This window comes from Eulemur rufifrons, chromosome 17, assembly GCF_041146395.1.
Source record: "Eulemur rufifrons isolate Redbay chromosome 17, OSU_ERuf_1, whole genome shotgun sequence".
NCBI classification, from domain to species: Eukaryota; Metazoa; Chordata; class Mammalia; order Primates; family Lemuridae; genus Eulemur; species Eulemur rufifrons.
In genome coordinates, this window is record NC_090999.1 from 78326051 (window position 1) to 78348387 (window position 22337).

The 22337-nt window shown below is 35.8% G+C and overlaps 1 protein-coding gene across 1 annotated transcript; it reads right to left on the bottom strand.

Annotated features, from left to right (window-relative positions):
• Positions 1-8699: 8699 nt before the first annotated feature.
• Positions 8700-22057, bottom strand: STARD4 (StAR related lipid transfer domain containing 4). The gene is made up of 6 exons (XM_069492357.1): positions 21901-22057; positions 15958-16071; positions 14972-15021; positions 11635-11761; positions 10642-10756; positions 8700-9725 (listed from the first exon to the last, which is right to left on the bottom strand). The coding sequence occupies exons 2-6, from the start codon at positions 16060-16062 to the stop codon at positions 9505-9507; spliced, it is 618 nt and encodes a 205-aa protein (XP_069348458.1). The 5' UTR covers positions 16063-16071; positions 21901-22057; the 3' UTR covers positions 8700-9504.
• Between the last annotated feature and the right edge of the window lie 280 nt (positions 22058-22337).

The following is a 22337-nucleotide window of genomic DNA, read 5'->3' on the forward strand; positions in this document are numbered from 1 at the left end:
TTAGGAGTCAGGCAAACTACGATTCACAGAGCAAATCTACCAAAGCCCCATTGTTATTGGAACACAGCCACGCTCACTCATTTATGCATTGTTTGTGGCTTTCATGCTACCCAGAGAGAGTTGAGTACTTTCAACAGAGGCCATACGGCCTGCAAAGCCTAAAATGTTCATCGGGCCCTTTACAAAAAAAAAAAAAAAAAAAAGAGCCTGAGTTTTCATGGCACCCATGCATTTTTAATGACCTCTAGGAATACAGATTACCATACTCCAGCTTTCTTCTCCTTAGTTTAAGGTCCTTATTCCCATTTACTTCTTAGGAAGTTAAGAAAATTTTGTTTTATATTGCAGATGGTCTCACAACAAAAATTGTGCTGGAGATACAACTTAGTGAAATTTCCCTACAGAACTAAAAATTCAAAATTGCATCATTTTTGAAAAAAGAAATTTAGAGTATGACTTGAGTTGGTTGACAGTGGAATTTAAAAGATTTCTAGCACTTTGAGCATATTTTAGAAATCTGATCCTTGTATTTAGAATCATGTAAATGACATTTTCACTGGCATTTGCTCACATTTAAGTCAATCTGCAGCTGTTTCTTACTAAGAAATAGGAACCCTTTGATTCTGAATCTCTCACAATGTTCTGAAGTAATTTGTATCAATTGGATTTTCATTACGCATTTTTAAGAAATAATGTACTTTATTATGTGGCATTTTATGACAATGACTTTCTCATCAATAGCTCAGGGAACATGCAAACAGCCAACTCTCTTATGCAAGAAAGCTACTTTCCAATCCCATGCTTTTCTGAGTGTTACGTAATTCATTTCTTTGAAAAGAGAGATCCTTGAGTAAATGCTTTCCTTTACTTTTCTTATATATTTAGAAATCCAAGAAGGGCTCTTCTCTTAGTCTATTTTTGTCACAGAGAAATTGTTCATTCCAAAATATCTGCCTTAAGGGAAGCAGGTGACCCAGATATTGAGAGAAACAGGCATTCATGACCTTTGTGTTTCAGTTTGACATTCAACATCTGTAGTCCAAAGGTTGCAAATAAGATATTGCGTAGAAAACCCATTATAAGCTTATCATTAGGAATACCTAAAATTATATCATGACTCTAAATAATATGCTGTTTTCTTTAAACTGTTGCAACAATCAATAATATGATATAGCTACTGGGATACACTATAGAACTCAGGAACAAAAGATATGAATCTTCTGCCAGCTTCTCATGGTTGTATGTAGGAGAAAGACCTTACTGGAATAGAAAAGGGAAAAGATGACAAAACATAGATTAGGATTCCACATTCCCACCTACACATCATCTTAATTGCTCAGTTTGAAGACAGTCGTTGATGGACTTAAATACCTTAGAAATAAACAGACCAAAGTCAATAGCTAATTTTCCTCCCAGAAACTAAACAGCATAGTTTAGGAGATATGAGGCCTATACCTCAAGCGCACTTAACAGAAATGATCTACTAATTTTTAAGCTTCTCAGGAGTATCCCATTCCAGGAACCCATTTTCCCAGTTAGCTTTCACTGAGAAACTATTATCTACAATGGAGGAATCAGAGATGAATTAAACCCAGTGCTATCCTCCAGGAGTGAACTTTGTAGTTGGAGAGAAAAGCCAAGTGTACACATACAGCCTGTGCTAAATCTAGGCAGATGATAAGCTCTAGGGATGGAAAGAGAGAAAAGCTTCCTTATACCAGGAATAATCAAGGAAGCTTCATGGAAACACAGGCTGTACGTGAAGGATGAGGAGAATCTTTTGCAGGTAGAAAGAGAGTAGCAGGTAGGTCTGGCTGAGAACTGGCCTGAGCATAGAGAGTGGAGAAATGCAAGGCAGAAGTAAGGGAACAATACTGAGTGTGAAAGGCTGAAAATGCACTGGGAAGTGTTGCTGAGCATGCAGCAGAATCTCAGATCTTGTGAAAAGTTGAATTAGACAGACCTCCTTGCTCCCTTCTTATTCTGGGTAGATGCATGTGCAGCCTTTCCTCAGAGCATCTAGCCCTGTTAGGCCTGTGCTCTTCTACATACTTGGCTAATCTGGTGTACTTTTTTTTTTAAGAGACCAGAGTGTTGCTCTGTTGCCCAGGCTAGTGTGTAGTGGCACAATCATAGCTCACTGCAACCTCGAACTCCTGGGCTCGAACAATTCTCCAGCCTTAGCCTCCTGAGTAGCTGGGCCCATAGGCATATGTCAACATGCCCAGCTAATTTTTTAATTTTTGGTAGAGATGAGGCCTCTCTATATCGCCCACACTGGTCTCGAACTCCTGGCCTCCAGTGATCATCGCTCCTCAGGCTCCCAAAGTGCTGGGATTACAGTGTGAGCCACCATGTCCAGCCTGGTGTGTTTTTAAATAGAATAAAAATCATCCAACATATCAAAGATAATTTTGCAATTCACCAGGTTAAAGCAAAGCCTCAGTCACTGAAAGCAAAAACTGCATTGGCCAGGTCTCCACTGACAAAACGGTAAATGACGATAGTGATTATCCTATTTCTGAAAACCTCCCTGTGACGCCAGAAAATCACCTGCTGGCTAAAGCTTTGCCAATGGAGTCCCAAATCAAGGTTACCGCTGTCATAGTTATTTCAACCCTTTAAGTTATCTGACCTGAAAGGGCAATCCCCACAGGATTTGTGGTAGAATTCTGCCTCGAAGTTGAGATTTCAAAAGGCAACTGGTACAATTCTGTCTCAAACAAAATTTAAAATTATCGGAACTTATTTCCCCAACATCAAGCTGGTCGTGTCAAGTCCTTCCTTCTTCATCCATTCTTTTTGTCCCTTTACGTACCCTTCTGTAAATTCCTTTTTATATCACTCATTGCAGGCAGAATTATTACATCCGTCTGCAAGAACCATTTTTTTCCGAAACATTTACCAATTAGCATCAAACTACTGTATGTATACTTTTAGTTCTCTTGACACTCTGCTTATTTTAGATAATGTCTGTGATCAGTGAATGGCTGCATTATTCCTCAGGACAAATAAAATGAAGGAAGACAGGGACAAAGACTATCATCTGATTGATGGAAGAGAAGCTAAGAAGTAGAGACACTGTGAGGGTACAGAAAACATAGGTTAGCAGGCACTGGGAAAGGAAAACTTCCCATGAGGGCTTTTCAGGCCATGTGACATTATCTGGGCTGTCTTTTCTTATCATTCTTAGAGGAGAAATTTGTAACCCTGGGTTGTGGAAAGCTTTCTGGACTACGAGATGTAAGTGGCTCAATAGCAGCATCAAAATTTAGACTAATGGGATACCACTGCATATAGGAAACCTACATCTCCAGCAGTTTAGACTGCAAGTCATTAGCCAAAAACAAGAGCATGTAGGATCTGGAGGACAAAGTATAAATATTTTAGTTTACACAGCCAAGATCATAGGCTACCTTCCGAACTTCTAATTGAAAGGCATGAAAAAGGAGCTGTGAACGTTTCATTCTAAAACCTGTCAAAATGGTGCTATTGATTCCTTAATATAAAGATACATTACAATATTTTTTAGGTAAACATATTAAGTCTGGCCAGACCATAAATGTAAATACAGAAAATGTTTATAGAGAATTCATCAAAATCATGCCCATTTTTGTAGAGATGGAGTCTTGCTATGTTGCCCAGGCTGGTCTCAAACTCCTGGCCTCAAGTGAGCCTCCCACATCAGCCTCCTAAAATGCTGGGATGACAGGCTGGGATTACAGGTCAGTAGTGCTGATCGACCAGTGAGTTCCCATTTCCTACAGATGGGACACAATCACTGGCTAGCTCTTAGCTGCCCAAAGCCTAAGGCAGACAACATGAGAGCTCACTGTGGTTTCTTCCTGGATTCAGGTTGGACAATCCAATTAAATGATTAAGGATGTTTGTTTTTTTCTTGGTGTTTCCCAGGAACTTGAAGAATATGTGACATTAGCAAAAATGGATGTTGGTAGATTAAATGTGGAAATCAATCTTAGTGAGGGTGGATGTTACTTCGTGTAAATTCACTCAGGCGTGTCAGTACATGCCAAAAGAAGTCTATACCTTGCTGCTGGGAAATTTGTAAAGCAATTTGCATGTACAATATAATAAATCATCTAAGAACCCACCAAAACTTTGCATTCTGTGATTTGAAATGTTACAATTTAAGAGAGACACAATGGACATTTTTTTAATATCTGAAATCATTCCTGGACTCATTCCTTTAGTGTTTTCCTATTCTCTCAGATAAAATCAGACTTTGGGTTTCATATCGTTAACACTGAGTGCTCAAATATTTATTTTCTATAGAGTAAAATTCCAAAATCACTAAGTTAAACAGCGACATTAGTAATCATTGAATCCAATAAATTCACTTTATTAATTAGAGTTATTACACCCAGAGAGGGAGTAGCTTACCTAAGGTCATAGTAGCTGAGAAAGGACTAGAACAAGGTTGCCCATCTCCCACTGCAGTGTTCTCACCACCATTCAGGCTGCTATAACAAAATACCATAAACTGGGTGGCTCATCAACAACAGTTTATTTCTGAAATTTCTAGAAGTCCAAGATCAAGGAACCTGCAGATTGGGTATCTGAGGAGGGCCTGCTTCCTCAGAGAGGGTACCTTGGCGCTGTGTCCTAACGTGGGCCTCTTTTATAAGGGCACTAATCTCATTTATTAGGGTAAACTACTCATCTCCCAAAGCCCCCTCCATCACCTTGGGGGTTAGGATTTCAACATATACATTTTAGGGGAACACAAACATTCAGACCATAGCACCATATTTTTTTTATAAAATGAGGAAAATAATTCCCTATTTGTTTAAGCCACTTTATAGTCATATTTTCTATTACATAGTACCCACAGCATCCCCAGCTGCTTTACTGTAAGATAGATCATGAGTGTCCTTGTAATTACGTACAGTTTTTTTTCAACTCTAAAGGAAACTATCATAATTCCTAATGAAGTTAACATAATTATTTGAATATTACTACAAGGGCAGAATACATTCATCATTTGTTCTGGATATATAATATCCAGTAGCTAATATTATATAAGACACTGGCAGGAGATTAGCATGTGCATTGTTAACTTTATTTTCCAGGTTTTTTTTTTTTTTTTTTTTTTTGTAAGAGGTCAGGAAGTTAAATTACATACTTTAAATTCCGACATATGAAACCAAATACTTAGTCAGTACTTAAAGTAACTTACACAGACAATATCAATGATCAATTATAAGAGTATCTAGAAATTTTTATTCTGATATATTTCACAGCAATTTAAAAATACACATTTATACTAATACATACTCATTAGTTTTATAAATATTCTAGTTTTACATATTGGTTCAAAAAAGAATTATAAACCTCTTAAAAAATAAAATCTCTATATAGTATAGCATTTACTGAATTGCCAGAGATGAATTTTAATATTTATTTATACATGTAAAATCTTTGGAAACAACATAACAATGAAAAAACATAATTCCAACTTCTTGTGCTCTGGAATTAATCTAATGTTTATTCTATGCTCCTGTCCCACCATCCCCAACTTTTAGAAGTTGAATAAGAAAGACATGGAAGATACACTGGACAAGAAATTACAAAACACAGGTTCCAAAGGAAACCTGGGTCAAGTCCCTTAGCTTCTCTGGTTCTGCTAATGTATTGTAGGGCTGGGATAGCCACAGTATCCATTTACTTAAAAGAAACTGGATTTTAACACCGACTCTAAGGATATTGGCATGTTCTTGAGTAAAGAGGTAAAACTTTCATCTACATCAAAGGGAATTACTCAGACCTAAAAGCTCAATAAATAATTAGGGGCTTAAATTGTGCAATGTTTTCCTATCTTCTTCAGAGGCAACCTCAATTATACAGTTTTTTAGCTTGAGATGTTAAATGAATTCAACCTGATTGTTGATAAAATGCCCGTTAGTTAGAAAAGAAAGACAGAGGGGGGAGAGAAAGAAAAAAAATATTAACTGAGATATATTTTACACATAGAAATCTACAATTTCAAATATATCCCACCTCAATGAATACTGAAATGAAGAGATTCTTAACCTTTACAATCACTCTAATACTCTAGCAATTTATATCATAGATAACTACAAGAACACTAGATACTCACTTTTGCTGAGTATTGGTTTGAACTTTAAGAATTAAACAAGAGTTATCAATACAAACTAATATTTCATGCAAAAGTATCACTTATATTTTTTCTTATACTAATTTGCCTAAAAATTGCTACTATGTACTGAAAATAGTACTATGCCAAATATTTCCTAAATACACAAGTTTCTAATACATATTACCTATAAAATACAGAAAATAATCAACCACATAACAAGGAAGATTATATTTATTTCAACAGCTGCCCTATCAAAAGTTAATTATATTTGAAGAAAAATGTTTTTTGGCAATTTTTATTTTATTGACAACTATTAACCGATTTATTTCTTCTAAAGTTCAGACAACCTATTGAAAGCTCTAGAGACTGGAAAAGATTTCTAGTCAAGATAATAATTCCATGAAATTGTCTGTTTCATCTGACAGCAAGACAAATTAATACATATTCTATAGAACTGTGCTATTCAATACAGTAGTCACTGGTCTCAAGTGACTAAGGAGTATTCAAAATGTGACTAGTCAAAATTAGTAAGATACACACTGGATTTCAAAGAAATAGTCTAAAAGAAGAATATTAGCTATCTCAATTTTTTTACATTGATTACATTTTGAAATAACTTTTTGGATATGTTGAATTAAATAAAGTATATTATTAAAATTAACTTCAGCCGTTTTTTTTCATGTGGCTGCTAGAAAATTTAAAATTACATATATGGCTTACATTATGTTTCCATTCTACAGCACCACTATAGAATTAGCAGACTCAATTATATGTTAATATCTATCCAAATCCACAATGTTAAATTTTTGTATCATATGGTATTTGAGATAACATATTTAATACATTATCACAGATTCCTGAGTGTAGAATTATGTACACCTCTACTCCAAAAAACAAAACCAAACAACACCTGCTGTAATCTTTTTCATCTTCTTTATACTGACAACTGCAATAAACTTTGGTTAGATATGATACTGCAAAAAAACAAAGGGATCTTTTGGGGTGATGGAAATGTTCTAAAATTGTATTGCGGTTATGGCTGCACAACTCTATAAATGTACATAAAAATCACTGAATTATATACTTAAAATGGGTAAATTATACATAAGTTATACCTCAATAAAGCTGTGTTTTAAAAAAAGTATGCAGCTAGAGCCCAGTAGATCTAAAGTGCCAACTACAAACTGCACATAAATTTCAGGTGATTCAAATATAATTTTTTAATTCATCATATGACTCAATTTTGCAACGAAAATTTTTCCATGAGAGTCATTTTACCTGCAGTGGATCCACATTCAACAGTGAATGACATTATCACTTATTAGAGGTATACATCAATAAGGACAAAGAGAACACTAGAGTAGCAAGAATTGACAGATTATTTAGCCTTAGGGGCACCCAGCTCAGGAAATAATAGCCCTTATAGTAATGTATACAGTCTTGTCACAAGTCCCTTACTCAAGTTGGGCACCCTTGGAATTTCACCATCCTCGACAGAATAGTGGAGTATGGGACCTTCTACTCTATACTAATAAAAATAAATGAAGGAAAATAGACAAAGTCAAAACTAACATTTAACAATTTCCATAGGAAACTGAAGACTGAGTTTTTTTCCCTATTGCAGAAGAAAAAAAGTAGCAGAGAAATCCAGTTATTCAAAAGTTACAGTCAATTTAGAAAAGTATACTGGTAATTAATAAACTTTAATAATACAGAATCTTTTGTGCATTGCTTCTTTCAAATCTAGAGACAAGTAATTTTTTGAGACAAAGTATGAGATTATTTATTCATCATGAACACTGTGTTGCTGCCACCTTTTGTTTTTTGAAACCTATCATCTTCAGTAGCAAAAACATAAAAACAAAAACTAAAATATCTTCACTTTCCCACTTTGTCAAAATGAATATGAAGAACTTTGACTTATTCTTTCTTTACACTTTAGAAAACACAATAAAGTAAAACACAGATCAAACTTCCCTGCACTGAACCACTATATACTTCTAGGCATTTTGGGGTCTGTCTAACCCGTAAGTATTTCCAGGGCTCACTTTACCCCATATTAACGAAAAAAAAAAAAAAAAAAAAAAAACAGAAAAGAGACAAAGCAGTAGAAATAGTAACACATAAAGAACTGACGCTGAACGCTAAGATAGATTTCGAGATGTGTGCATGTACACAAACACATAAATACATACAAAGATGTGCCCAGACACACTGAGTTGTCTCAAGTTCTCATTTTAGAAGTAAACTATTAATAGATGGATAGTTCAAAAGCCAGAATCATTTGGAATGTTAAAATCATTTATAAATGTTCACTTAAGGCAGCCACAGAATCAAGGGACCTACTACAGTCATTCTAATCGTTATAAAATGACATCTAGGCATTTGGATAAATCTAAGAATGCATTTGTTATAGTTCCAGACTGAAGCCATATCATAAATGCAAATGTTTATGAAGTTTATAATGCTTTATGAGTTAAGTGATACTTTTAAAACTGAAATATATATATAAAATATTCAATGAATTTAACTTTCTAGAGAGAAGACTCTCTATTGGTGGTTACAGGATACCACCGGCCATTTCACACAACTCAGACTATTGCTCAAAAAAGAGGTGCCCCCAGTGTATATTCTGCAGTTTTTTGTACTATCATATTCATGCATACAGGTTTTTAGACTCTCAAAATAAAAGTACAAATGTATTTTCAAAGATACAAAAGAATGCTATCTAGATATCAAAACTAAACTGTATTTGAATTGTACCCGTAGTTACTATGATTCAGTTTTTCAATAAACTTAGTAAAACTGTAGATACCTATTTTTTTTTTTCTCATTTCTGGTCTTTTCAAACCTTAGAGCTGTGCAAGTCAATTGACAATGAAGTTCATCTCTATAAAATATAGAGAAGGAAGCACTTTTTTTTGTCCAAGATATTGGCAAACTCATAGAAGACAACAAAAGTAAAACACTAATATTTAACTTCAAAAAAAATTAAAATTTTATAAAATGTTTGTAAGGCTCTAAAATAGGTGATTTTAATCTAACAACATGAAGCTTGTGATTTTGCTAATTTCCAAGCAGCCAAAATATCAAAGAACTGTATCTACTTCTTTGGGTATTTCTGTCAAATTCTCCATTCCTAAACACACTGCCATAGCCATACTAAACAATGTGCAAATTACTGCCTAAGAAAACTGAAATGCCCTCTTAGATAGGCATTTACTATAGCAGTGAAATAAAACATTGTACTATTAAACCAAAAACATGTCAAATTTTTCTACAGGCTATGCAGAAAAGTGGAATCAATGATTTTTACAGGCTATGCAGAGGAGAGAGAGTTGATCCAGGGGGGTCATAGTACTAAAAGTCTGAACATATTAGGCGTTTTATAAAGCTTTCCGTAAATCACCATAGAAGTTGGCTAAAGTGCTTGCCATAGCTGTATCTACCGCAGACTGAGGAATCATCCCACGCAGATCTGTCTGAATATAACCAGTCAAAAGACTCTGGTTTGGATTGTCTTTGAGGGGAACACAAAACCAACCACAAGGATGGTTATATCCTCGAACAAATTCTGGTCTCTTTTGACTCCAGTCAAGACTTACCCCTACAAGACAATTTAAAAATTACACTATTAATAGCAATGACTGACATTTGTCTAAAACTCTCATTAAAAAAATATTACTAGAGTTCTTGTTTAAATATTTTTCTTCTTATTCATACAGACGAAAATTAAGCCCCAAGAGTGACTATAGCAGAATGAAAAAGATAATTACCAAGGAGCATTCTGATAGGGGGTTGGTAGATAGGTAACGGGGAAAGTTTTAATCCCTTCGGAATAGATGACATCATGTCATCTTGGTAACTCTTCACAAACTACAAATCTTGGTTTGCCAGGCCTCAAGGTGCCAATAATCAAATCTATGGTACCATACCTATTCTCCACAGGTGCTACCATATTCAACTTTCGTATTGGCTAGTTAAGAATAAACAAGTAGATGTTTATGTACAACTACCAACTCAAGTACATACTATACTTAAATAGATATTAATTTATCTATAGGTATATTTTAGAAAACAAGAGCCTTCCAATGGCAGTATTTTTACTTGAAAAGAAAAATACAACATAGCTCAAGGAAGGAAAAATATCCTAAAACATAGCTAGTCTATTTTTTCTATAATATGACCAAGAAGCTGTTTTCTGAGAGTGGCTTAGAAGAAAATCCACTTGCTAGAACCCTTTTTTAGAGGCAGTCACATGATTCACATTTGCTAACTGTCACCTACAGGATGCGATGTAACTGGGAACAAAAACTTATCTGAAAGACTTCAAAACCCTTTCAATATTGTTATTTTACCCCCCAGGGATTAGTATTTGCAAAAAAAAAAAACCAAAAATCTTGGTGATTACAAAGTGACTATGAGGGTTAGAAATATATGTCATATAGACAGAAACATCCAGCCTAGAAAACTGAAATATTTAAACCAAACTGAAAGAAAGTATAAGGATTTGAGATTATTACCACAGGATAAAAGCCCTTCTTTATAGCCCACAGTATAGGAAAAATCAACGAACTCTCTTGGGGAAATTATATTCCAAAGCTGACCAGCGGTAGTGTAACGCATCACACAGCAATTCTGAAAAAGAAAAGAGGTAAGAAAAGTGCTATGATAGGAAACATATACAAATTCATACATCATAAATGAATCTCGGGAAAAAACTAATACTCATTTAAAATGTTTTATAATTATAATAATTCTTACAGTGATTCCGACAGGTCTAGATCTCTATTCTAAATCTCACTGCTATTATATTAACATGAAGGGGATATATAATCAAAATACAGGGGTACAAGTTACCCAGTATCTAAAATTCTAATTAAATACAATCACCTTTTATTCTGTATAATATTCCACATGGAATTAGTGGGCATAGATTGTTTTAGAATGTTTAAGATAAAATGCTCAAGTACTTTGATTACAATATCAAATATTTTAATAAAAAAATCAAACATTAAGAAATTAATAAAAATAGAGAGCCATTCGGGCTACATAATTCTATAATGCTTAAGGTGATGTTTTTATCTTTGGTCTTTGACTTTGGCTTAGTATTAATGGAAAAGCTACACACATTAACCAAGAAATCTAAATATGATGGTGGTGTTTTCAAAATTTAGATTTCAGAGCCTCACTAAAGTTTTCCAATTAAAGATGCTGAAGATTTTCTTAAGCATCAAGGGCAGAGTGCTGTGTAAAACAAATTCAGTTCTAACAATCATTAGTTAATGTGAGGAAACTCAAGCTTTTTAAGAGGCAGCACAGGATTCCCCTGTGACATTTTTGCCATGACTACTGTTCTCAAAGCAATGAATACGATGAACATAAGTATGTACAAATGTTCATGCTCACATGCTCTGGCTTACTGTGCGCACGTGTTCTCTCACTTCCTCTCTCTCTCCTCACACACACACACACACACACACACACAGTCTAAAGTAATATTTCTAAACAGATACCTCTTCCAGGTGCTCCAAAATATCCAGTGAAGTCATTAAGCTGTCCCAATCCAAACGACAAGGCCCTGGGCGTATATGGTCTATTACACTATTGACAATGTCATCTATAACACCTTGAGCTTTGTAGCTGAAGAAAAATAATTAAAGTCAAATGCTATTAGAATGAAAACTTTCAGCATGCCCTCAGAGTTCAGAGGTAACTTTGAAAGTAGGAAACAAAACTTAATGAAGGTTTTCTTAAACGCAATAATCCCAACAGCTTTTCCAATAACTAAGTTCTACCAATTATTTTATCAGAATATACCCTTTGTCCTCAAATCTAATAAAAGAATTGAAGGCTTTATGTCATAATGACAATAATAAAGTATCTTTATGTTATAGTGTAGCCAAAAATAGTCTATAATTTTGGCATAATGCTTCTATTTATTTTTATATTCTCTTCTCAGTTATCCTCTAGTGTATCAACACATGCACATTTTTACCCTGACTTTTAAAAATTTATTAAGAAGAGAAGAATAGGCCAATGGAATAGAACACCAAGGAACTGACTGATGAATATAGTGGAACAACATATTTCAAAAGTGGCATTACATATCAGTGCAAAAAACCTGTACAATTCCATAAATCATCCTTAGATTCAAAGTTAACCTTACAAAGAAAATAAACCCTGGATCTCTACTTCACACTATTCAAAACAATTAATTCCAGATAGATTAAATATATGTGTAAAATGTAAAATTTTAAAACTTTGAGAAAAATATACAAAGATCTTTGTGGCCTTTGTTACCTCAAAATACACGGGGATATCTTGAATACATAAAACACACAAAGAACTACAAATAATACAAAAGATTGATTAAAATTAAAAACATGCATACCACACATGAAAAAATATTTTTTAAACTAGCCACAAACTGGGAAAAGATACGTGTAACACAAATAAACAGATATAGAATTACTGTAGAGAATATAATTCCTATAAACCAATGAGAAAAAGACAATTCGAAGAAAAGATGGGCCAAGGACATGGTAAGATTGACCTGAAGTGTCAATAAATATACAAAAGATGCTCAACTTCACTGGTAATCAAGTAAATACTAACAAAGATACAATCTCATTCATGTCCCTTAGATTGGAAGAGATTAAAAACTTAATAACAGGTATTGAACTGAGGGGGATGAGAATTCAAACTGCTACTTTAGAGAGCAAGTTGGTAATGTCTAGTAAAGTTGGATGACATACATCCCTAAGTCCCAAAGAAAATCACATGTGTGTAAGAACACATGCACCAAGAGATTTATTAGAGAATTGTACTCTATAGAGAAGAATTGACAACAGCCTAAAAATTTATCAATAGGCAAATTTGTACACATAAATAAACACTGTGGTATATTCATATGGAAGTTAAAGAACAGATTTACATGTAAAAATATGGCTAAATATTTGCTGAAAAAAATTAAAGGCAAATTACGAACTGAAAGACACACAAACATACACATGTGAATATAAAAATACACTAGATAATTCTTTTGTTGTTTATAAACATATAAATCTATGGTGAAGGTATGAAATGGGAATAATATACACAACTTCAGGACAGTAGTTACCTCTGGAGAAGAACAAAAGTCTATGAAATAGGAGACTGGCTTTAGTTCTTATCAGTATCTTATTTTTTTTTAAGCATCTGAAGCTGTTTAATCATCTAATAAATATCTCCAGCCAAACTTACATTATCTCCCCTATCTTAAATCTGCTCTTTCCTCTTGTGTTCTCTACCTTGAGGTGGGGTGGGGGAGTAGGTGGTGGTAACACAAATTAATCCTGTCACACAAATTAGAAATTCTGGGATTCAATTTTGACTCTTCTTTTTCTCTTAACCTCATTCAAAATAATCAGACATCATGATTTATCAAGATGATTTCCCAAATGTAAGTCCTTAGAACAGTATCTGGCTCTCAATAAATGTTAGTTAGCATTGCCACCACCACCACTAAGTCTTTTATGTTCATTTGTCCTTTCAGCTCCTGTGCTACTGCCTTAGTTTGGGCACTCAGTGTCCCAACACTTCATCAGTTCCTATCTCTTTTAATCACATAACTCTTTAATAATCTAAAAAAGCCACCAATGTTTCTCATCTTTGTTTGTGTCATAGATGTAATTCCTTCTGCCTAGAATATGAAGCCCTCCATTCCATAAGAAACACCTATTCTTTCCTTAAGTCTCAGTTCTAATATTAGCTCCTCTATGAAATTTTTTCAGATTTCCAAGTACAGATTGCCACTTTTTGTACTTTTCAGCTCCCACTGGGAATTTGCTGATCTAAAAGGACTAACTTCCACACTCGCTTATAATGCTTGATCTAAGTCCAGTTTCCCTGTCCTTGTCAGAAATATTGTACAATTCATCTTTCTTAAATGTTATCTTTGGCATTACCCTTCAGAACATTCCGTAATGCTAAGAGGGTCCAACAGTTTCATTTTTAAAAATGGCTCAGTCCTAAGGATGTGAATATGCTACTCCAAGTACACAAGGTGACTGTCTCCACTGGCTTTAAGAAACAATACATTTTTTCTGGTCATTGGCATAATTCATGTTCAAGTATAAGTAAATACCAAAAAAGGAATAAAAAAAAATCATCCATAATACTACTATCTAGAGGTGAATATTTGGTGTTAAGTAAAAACATTTTAATAATAAAAATATATATTTAAAATAAACCCACAATTGTGCTACATACAATTTAGTATTCTGCTTCATTCACTTTTCATTATACTATAAGCACTTCCTTACATTATTAAATAATCTTTAAAAATGTGGTTTTTAAAGCTTACATAATATTCTATCACAGATGTTTCATAACTGAATCATTCTCCTGCTATTGATTATTCAGGTTGTACATAATTTTTAATATTATATTAATAATGTGATGAAAAAAGCAAGTACTTCAATCACTATTATCTTTCTGATGATTGCTTCAAAATAAATTCTTAGAAAATATACTACAACACTGAGTAAATGTAGAATACTAGAGGGTCATGTACAGCATACTAAGAAATTCAGACTTTATCAGCCATTTGATATCATATCATTATTTATAACCTCCTCACCACTAACTCAGTCCACAAAGGACATGAACATTCTTAAGGTTCTGAATTTATAAGGCCAATTTGCTTTTCAGAAAGTTTAAAATTTTAAAAGCAAAAGCCAAATCTAACTAGCAATGATCATTTAGGGATCATGTATACACACATATAAACTACACACACATATGTGTGTGTACATATATGAAATTTAGCAGTGTCTGAAAAACTACATAAAACTATAAGAATTTACTTACAGATATCCATTAAATTCTTCTGAGGGTTTTCTCCAAACTGTTACATCTTTCTAGAAAAATAAAAACATTATATGGCAATAATTACATAGGTGGAACCCTAGATACAAAACTGACAATTTTATAAGTCGAGAGCATTTGTCTTTGCATTGAAAAAAAGGTAAAGTTCATTTTCAGAGATACATAAAAGTCATCTACACCATGAGATGATTTATATTTGAATTGCTTCTATATCCTAAAGTTCTTTACATTGTACTTAAGTTACAGACTTTCAAAAAAGATTTGTAGTAGCATTTCATGAGACCCAAACACTGTGAGATTCAGTGAGGACACTATCTTGGTGGCCATTATCATTTGCCTTATTCCAATCTCATTTACCATTACTGATGCATTCAGACTATGACATCAGGAACACCAAATATTTCATTCTGAAATTGTTCATACCTTCTTAAATATTACACAATTCACATTTATTATGACAGTGGACAATGTTACACTGAATTAGTCCCTACATTTCCTCCTGATCGTTTTCCAAATAATTCTGAGTATCAGAATAGCTAGAGCACCTAACTAGAAGAGTCCTGGGTTCTAGGGTTGGCTCTATCAACACTCAGCCATGTTAAGCAAGTCATATTGATATATCTGAAACTATTCCAAACTATGCATTACTATGCTTCCTTAAACTGATAATGATACATTTTATTTGTTGACTTAAGAGGCTATTCTTTAGGCTCTAGCAGCTATGAGCCTATTCTCATGCCTAATATCTAAAGAACTAACAAAGGCAGTGCAGGATTACTGCTGATAGGTTCCTTCCTTTGTATGACATTAGACCACCAACTCTATTAGCACAATTATATATCTGGCACATCCATCCAAAGTAGGGTCTCTTGTCTATATTTTTGCATATCATTTTGAAAGTCACCAACCGATTCATTGGGCAGAAGATATACCCCAAATAAGAGTAAAAAGTAATTGAACTAACTTACTGTTTTCTTAGCAACTTGCCACTTATCATCTTCAATGTTATGGTACTGTATGAGAGTGTTTTTAAGTTTAGTCGCAAAAGAAGTAACATCAGGCAGGCCTTCCATTTTGTCTTTCTGTTATAGAGACCAAGATTAGCATTAGCAAATATCACAGTTTGGTGCAATAGAACAGTGGGTCTCAAATCTGGCTTCACAATATAATCACTTGGGGGAGCTGTAAAAGATAACTATATCTGGACTCCACTCCAAATTAACTCATCAGAATCACTAAGAATAGGACCTGGACGTAAATTTTTTTTAACAGCTCCCAAGGTAACTAACACATAACCAGAGATAAGAACCCCACATTTTGAGTTATTAAAATCACTAATACAAAAAAAAGGGAAGACAGGAGGAGAGGGGAGTGATTGTATCTCTGTTATCTATATGCTGCTACTCTCAAATATTTACCTCCAATCCCCATCTCTCCAATGAGCTTCAAACTTCCAGAGCCTACTTAAAGTTTCAAGCCTAAGTTGTCATCTCTTGCCTTCCCTGGTTTCTCTCAATTTGCCTCAGTCTTCCTCATTTTAACAATTTATTATTAAAATAGTAATTGCGCCCAGGTTCTCAAGTAAAAATACTTGGAGTTATCCTTATTAGGAATAAAGAGATTCCTATTCACATCACCATACCCCACTGTCTACAGCATTCTAGGCCACTACTTTTCCTTCTGTCCCTCAGAAAGGCCAAGCTTGACACTGACTTTGAGTCTTTGCACTTGCTATTTCTCTGCTTGAACTGCTAGATCTCAAGTCTTAGCATGACTAATAACAATTTGTAATGCCAATTTCGGTTTAATCCTCCTATCCTTTTTTTTTTTTTTTTTTTTTTTTTTGAGACAGAGTCTCACTCTGTTGCCCAGGCTAGAGTGAGTGCCGTGGCGTTAGCCTAGCTCACAGCAACCTCAAACTCCTGAGCTCAAGCGATCCTCCTGTCTCAGCCTCCCGAGTAGCTGGGACTACAGGCATGCACCACCATGCCCGGCTAATTTTTTCTATATATATATTTTTAGCTGTCCATATAATTTCTTTCTATTTTTAGTAGAGATGGGGTCTCGCTCTTGCTCAGGCTGGTCTCGAACTCCTGAGCTCAAACAATCCACCCACCTCGGCCTCCCAGAGTGCTAGGATTACAGGCGTGAGCCACCGCGCCCGGCCTAATCCTCCTATCCTTAATATAGCTTTCTTCAAGTTACTATTACATCTTTCTTTCATTTTCTTCATAGTGTTTATCACTACGTGATAATAACTTGTTTATTTATTAGAGTACTATTCTGCTCTTTGACTGCCTCATCCTTGACTAATAGTGCAGAGGCCTTTTCTTATTCACCACTATATCCCCCACCACCTAGAATACTGCCTGGCACTCAGTAGGCCCTTAATTATATTGTTGAAGTGTTTTTGCTTCAAAACAAGAATTACTTGTTCGTACTTTGTCTTTTTTGGTACCAGGGCACCAATTTCCTAGCACAATTCCTACTTTTCCTTATTCTATCTCTACTCCTTCCACTCTTCAGTAAAAGGCTAAAGGAGTTTTGGGGAAAGGTTGCCTACTACAGAACCATCAAATTACCACAAAGGGATCAAGAAAAGATCTAAATGAAATCTCAAGCCTCAAACCTCTATGAGAATAAGGCTTCAACTGTCAACTACACCTGTCAACTAATCAGAATCACCTGTGTTATACTTCGTAGTAGTTGCTGTTTTCAAATGTTAGATTTCAAGGCCCACTGCCAAATAATCTGATTCAGTGGGTCTGTTCTGGAGTAGGCCCCAGAAATCTAGGTCCTTTAAAAAAGTCTCACTGATCATTCTATTATCTAGCCAGGATTGAGAACCACTGATCTCAAATCAAGGTTTCCAAGTATTTAAATGGCACTTTCTTAAAAGTAAAATATACAAGCCATTAAAATTGATAAATACTAAAATTATGTAGAAACATAGGTAAGTATACATCAAAATTCAATAACATACCATTTAGAATCTATGCATGTGATACAAAATATATAAGAATAGACCCTACCCATATATGGAAAGTGAATGAGATTGTAGGGTCTCAGAAAATGATACCCCAAAATGAAGGCCTCAGAAGGAGCTGTCTCTGAACTTCTCCTGCCCTCCTGTCTCTGGTCTCTTATTCTCTTCTGAGCTAGCCATAGAAACTATAATCCCTTATTTCTCAAGGTGGTTCATAGAAACCAGAACTCCTTTTCCCCAAAGCCAGCCATAAAACCTAAAAATATTAGCCTAACTTCCCCCAGGCACCTTTCTGCATAAATAATAAAAAAAAATCTTACTGTTTGAGTATAGGTCATAAGATCCCCATACCAGAAGGGGTCCTGCCCTATACCCAGAAGGAAGGAATGCTGCACAGAGACACCAAGAAGTATCTCACCAGACAGGCCTTGCTGGGTTTTCCCACTCAGTCTATTAATTAGCTTTAGATCATACCCATTTGTCCAATCACATTTCCACATGGCTGTCCATACTTTGTTGAACCTAAGCATAAAAATGGACACTTTCCCCTGTATCTTTGGGTTCTTATTCTGAAGACTCCCACGTCAGTAAAACTGTGATCAAAGAAATTTGTATGCCTTTTCTCCTATTAATCTGCCTTTTGTCAGAGATTTTCAGTGAACCTTCAAAGGATGAAGGGGAAGTTTTCTCTTGGCCCCGACAAGCTCATTCAAAAAGTCTACCAGTCAGAAATATACTCCATTTCCATTCAAGAGGCTGCCAACTGGATAGCCAGCACAATGACCTTATTCAAGGATGTGTCATAAATAAGCACAAGTTCTTACAGAGGGAGTGTAAAAGAAATTTAATTTATCTATTACTGAGATCATTATGATTAACCAATTATTCTTTAAACCCCAAAGGTCACTTGCCAGGTTCCTGTGGTTGGCAGATAAGAGCATTTTTTCAAAACTCTGTGATAAAAATCAAAGATGAAATGGAAAGCTACTATTATCATAAGCAAATATTATCTTTGTGCAAATCCAGCACAGAAAAAGCTACCTAGAAAGCTACCTAGAAACCTAAGATGAAAATCTGAGACTCTAAGGAGCTTGTCTTAGAAATCATTCACTCCTACGCATCAGTATAAAGTTTAAACTCCTTAATACGGCTGATGGGCCCTTTCATGATATGGTTGAGCTTCATTGCCTAATTTCTACTCTTCTTTCCTGAACTCTCCTGAAGACTGGGTTAGCTTAGCTCCCCCTCCAATATTTTCTCACAGCAACTCTCTACTGTAATTATTCACTTGTTATCTTCTCCCATTTAACTGTAAAATCTTTGAACAAAAGCATATTCAACTTTATATTCCTTATGTCTAGCATACAGTAGGAACCCAGTGAATGAAAAAGGGAAAAATATACAGACAATAAGCTACTATTCTCACTTAGGGAATACCTCAAGATTTCTAAGGTGTGCCCAATTACATTAATTATCCCGGAGCTTTTGAATAACTAAAACTTCCATTACCATAATTAAAGATAACAATTTCCCAAGGAGGTCAACCATTAAATATTTACCAAGCATCTAGTATATACACCTGGTCCTAGAACTATAGAAACAGATAGGATCTAGTTTTTGCTCTAGAAGTTGACTTATTCTACTCTTTAAATAAGCTTTAACAACAACAAAAACTAAAACATTAAAGACTTATATTAATAGCCCTTTAAGGGTAGCAGAGTGGGAAGTTAGAAGAGAAGAAAGTATAAAATCAGAAAGCTTTCTTTTAGTCCAACAAAGTATTTAACCAGGCAGTTAATTCTTACATGGATTTATTTTCATCAAGATTAAGTTCAAAATGGAATAACAGTTATTGTTAAAACTGCTATCTGTGTGTGAACAGGCATAACTGAGCATCTCTCAAAATATATTCTACAGCCAAAGAGGTGGGGAGTGGGGGATGATATTGGGGTTATCAAGGTCTTGGCTCTTTCCTAATAGAGCACTTACATTAACTGCTCTATTAAGGAAAGGAAAGCACACAATTTGCCTTCCTATAATCTTCCAACTGTGCGGAATTTCAGGAAAATGTTTTAAATACCATTCTGAACTCCCTCTTACTAATTCAATCTTTTACTTCCTTTCTTGACCTTGTATCAGGAAATTCTCCACTCTAACACTTACATGTCAGAAGGAACAGGCACCACTTAACGTTAGCAGAATCTACCAGCTCCATATAAAAGATTATGTACTCTTGTTAGTCCTATACCCAAGTGCTGAGTAATGTTCACCTCCATATTTTCCCTACTTTAACCTTTTAGTTCATGTGTTCTATGTCCATGCTTCTGAAATGATCACTAGTGGTAACAGTGGCTGCCATCATAGAATTGGCAGCCTTCTCAAGTTAAAAATTTTCTTGAGGCCATCTATCAGCACCATAGTCTTGACCAATCCAACTCAAATTATCCTCAATATATGTCACAGTGAAATAAATGGCCCTAAGTTCTATTTTAAATATGGAACATAATAAAACATTTTTTACTTCTAATAAAAACTGAATGCCATAAAAATCTGTTTTATATCTATGTAGTATAACTAAAGCAAAATTCACTTGTTAAAAAAGCTCAAGTATCGAACTCTTTCACTTTCCATTGCCCGATTACTATAGTTTTCACTTATGTAAACAGCTTCAGTCTAACATGCCATAGACTTTCCTCAACATGTTGTATAAACCGAGGTCTTATAATTTAAATTTTCTATCTAACATAAAAATTTCAGCATATACTTGACTTCTAATCAATCTTGAACTGTTACTTTAATTTTTCTAGCTCAGTCAGGTACAGTAGTTTCTCACTTTTTGAGACTGGCCATTGAAGGAGCTCACTGTGGAAAGAAATGCAACGTGGAAGCATACTTCCCCAATGTGAATAATAATCCCTTCTGTTTTAAGTGCTCACTTTGGTGTATCAGCTTTACAAAAAATGTTGAGACTTTTTATAACACTTAAGGCAATATTTAAATTCTCATGATATCATAGCTTTAATTTTGAGTCCAAGTTAGTGTTCAAATCCCTAGTGCCCCAATATTTTATTTAAAAAAATAATAGCTAACATTTATTGACCACTTACTACGTGGTCAGTCCTTCTGGCTGCTTCACATTGTATTACTTCATTTAATCCTCATAAACAACCCTAAGGGTTCATCTCTATTTTAAAGGGAAAATAGCAACAAGAAGGTTAAGTCACTTGTCTAAAATCACACAGCTAATAAGTGATGGAGCCAGAATTCCAAGCTAGGGCGTTTTGACTTCAGAGTCTGAGGTCTCTCTTGTAAAACTCTGGAAGCTGATAAAAGGCTGCAAGAAATTTCACATTAAAAAAACCTGATCCCACTTTGAACTTGTCATATTTTGTCCTGGCTCCTGAACCCAAAAATCTCAGGTAATCTTTCTTGAGTGCAAATTAAACAGTTACACTAATTTACTGTGGAATTATATGAATTAATACATTTAGCACTGAACTTGGAAGATATTAAGCACTCGAAAAGTTTATCTCCTTTCATCAACATCATCCCCATCAGAGCTTGGTGCGAGGGGATGGACCTTGTCTGTGCTTCTAGTAAGAACCAGGAAGCACTGGGCTCTTCAGTGAATACATCAATAAATTTTCACCCAGGCCCGAGAAGCGGGTTATTGCCGCCCCTGCCCCATTTAACAGATGAAGAAACTAAGGCCTAATCGGCGCCAAAGTACTTCGGTTGGTGAGCGCAGTGGAGAGGCGCAGTGCAAGCCCTGGGCTCCTTCCGGCTCTCCCCTTCCCCTGCGGGGCCTCCGTTTTCTCTCTCACCTGCGAGGGCAACATCCGCCCGGACGCCGGAGCCCGCCACCCCCAACCTCCACCGCGGCCTCCCGCATCCCACCGCCAGGAACAGCTCCGGGAAGACGCACCTGGCCAGGCGCCCCAAACGCCACCGTCGTCCTCTCCGCGGCCGCCCCACTCTCACCGTGACTCCGTGGCTCTCCCCACCGATACCTGAGACGAAGCGAGGACCTGGAAGCCGCACGGGATACCGGAACGAGAACCCGCCTCTCACCTTCGGCGACACAGCTTTCTTTAACATCACCCCCGGCCCCGCCCCCTCGCCCGACCCCGGCGCACGGGGAGGCGGGGGGAGGTGGCCGGAGCAATGTGTGTTGGCTCGGATTGGCTGGCGCGGCAGCGTGGGGAGCGCCGATTGGTCACAGGGAAATGGAATGATTCCGCGAGCGTGTGGGCTTGCTGGAGGCGCGCCAGGTTTTCCCTGGGTGTCTCGGCTGCCGGTGGGTTTGGATCAGCGGGGGTGTCCTGTGGCCAATTAATCGTGAACAAATTTTGCAAGGCAGTA

Bases quoted from the DNA above. Each gene is read 5' to 3' on its own strand.
- STARD4 (XM_069492357.1), bottom strand. From the start codon at position 16,062: ATGGAAGGCCTGCCTGATGTTACTTCTTTTGCGACTAAACTTAAAAAC. The intron at 15,022-15,957 runs GTAAGTTAGTTC...TTATTTTTCTAG, and splicing joins GGCAAGTTGCTAAGAAAACA to AAAGATGTAACAGTTTGGAG. The intron at 10,757-11,634 runs GTATCTGTTTAG...TTTCTTTTTCAG, and splicing joins TTTTGGAGCACCTGGAAGAG to AATTGCTGTGTGATGCGTTA.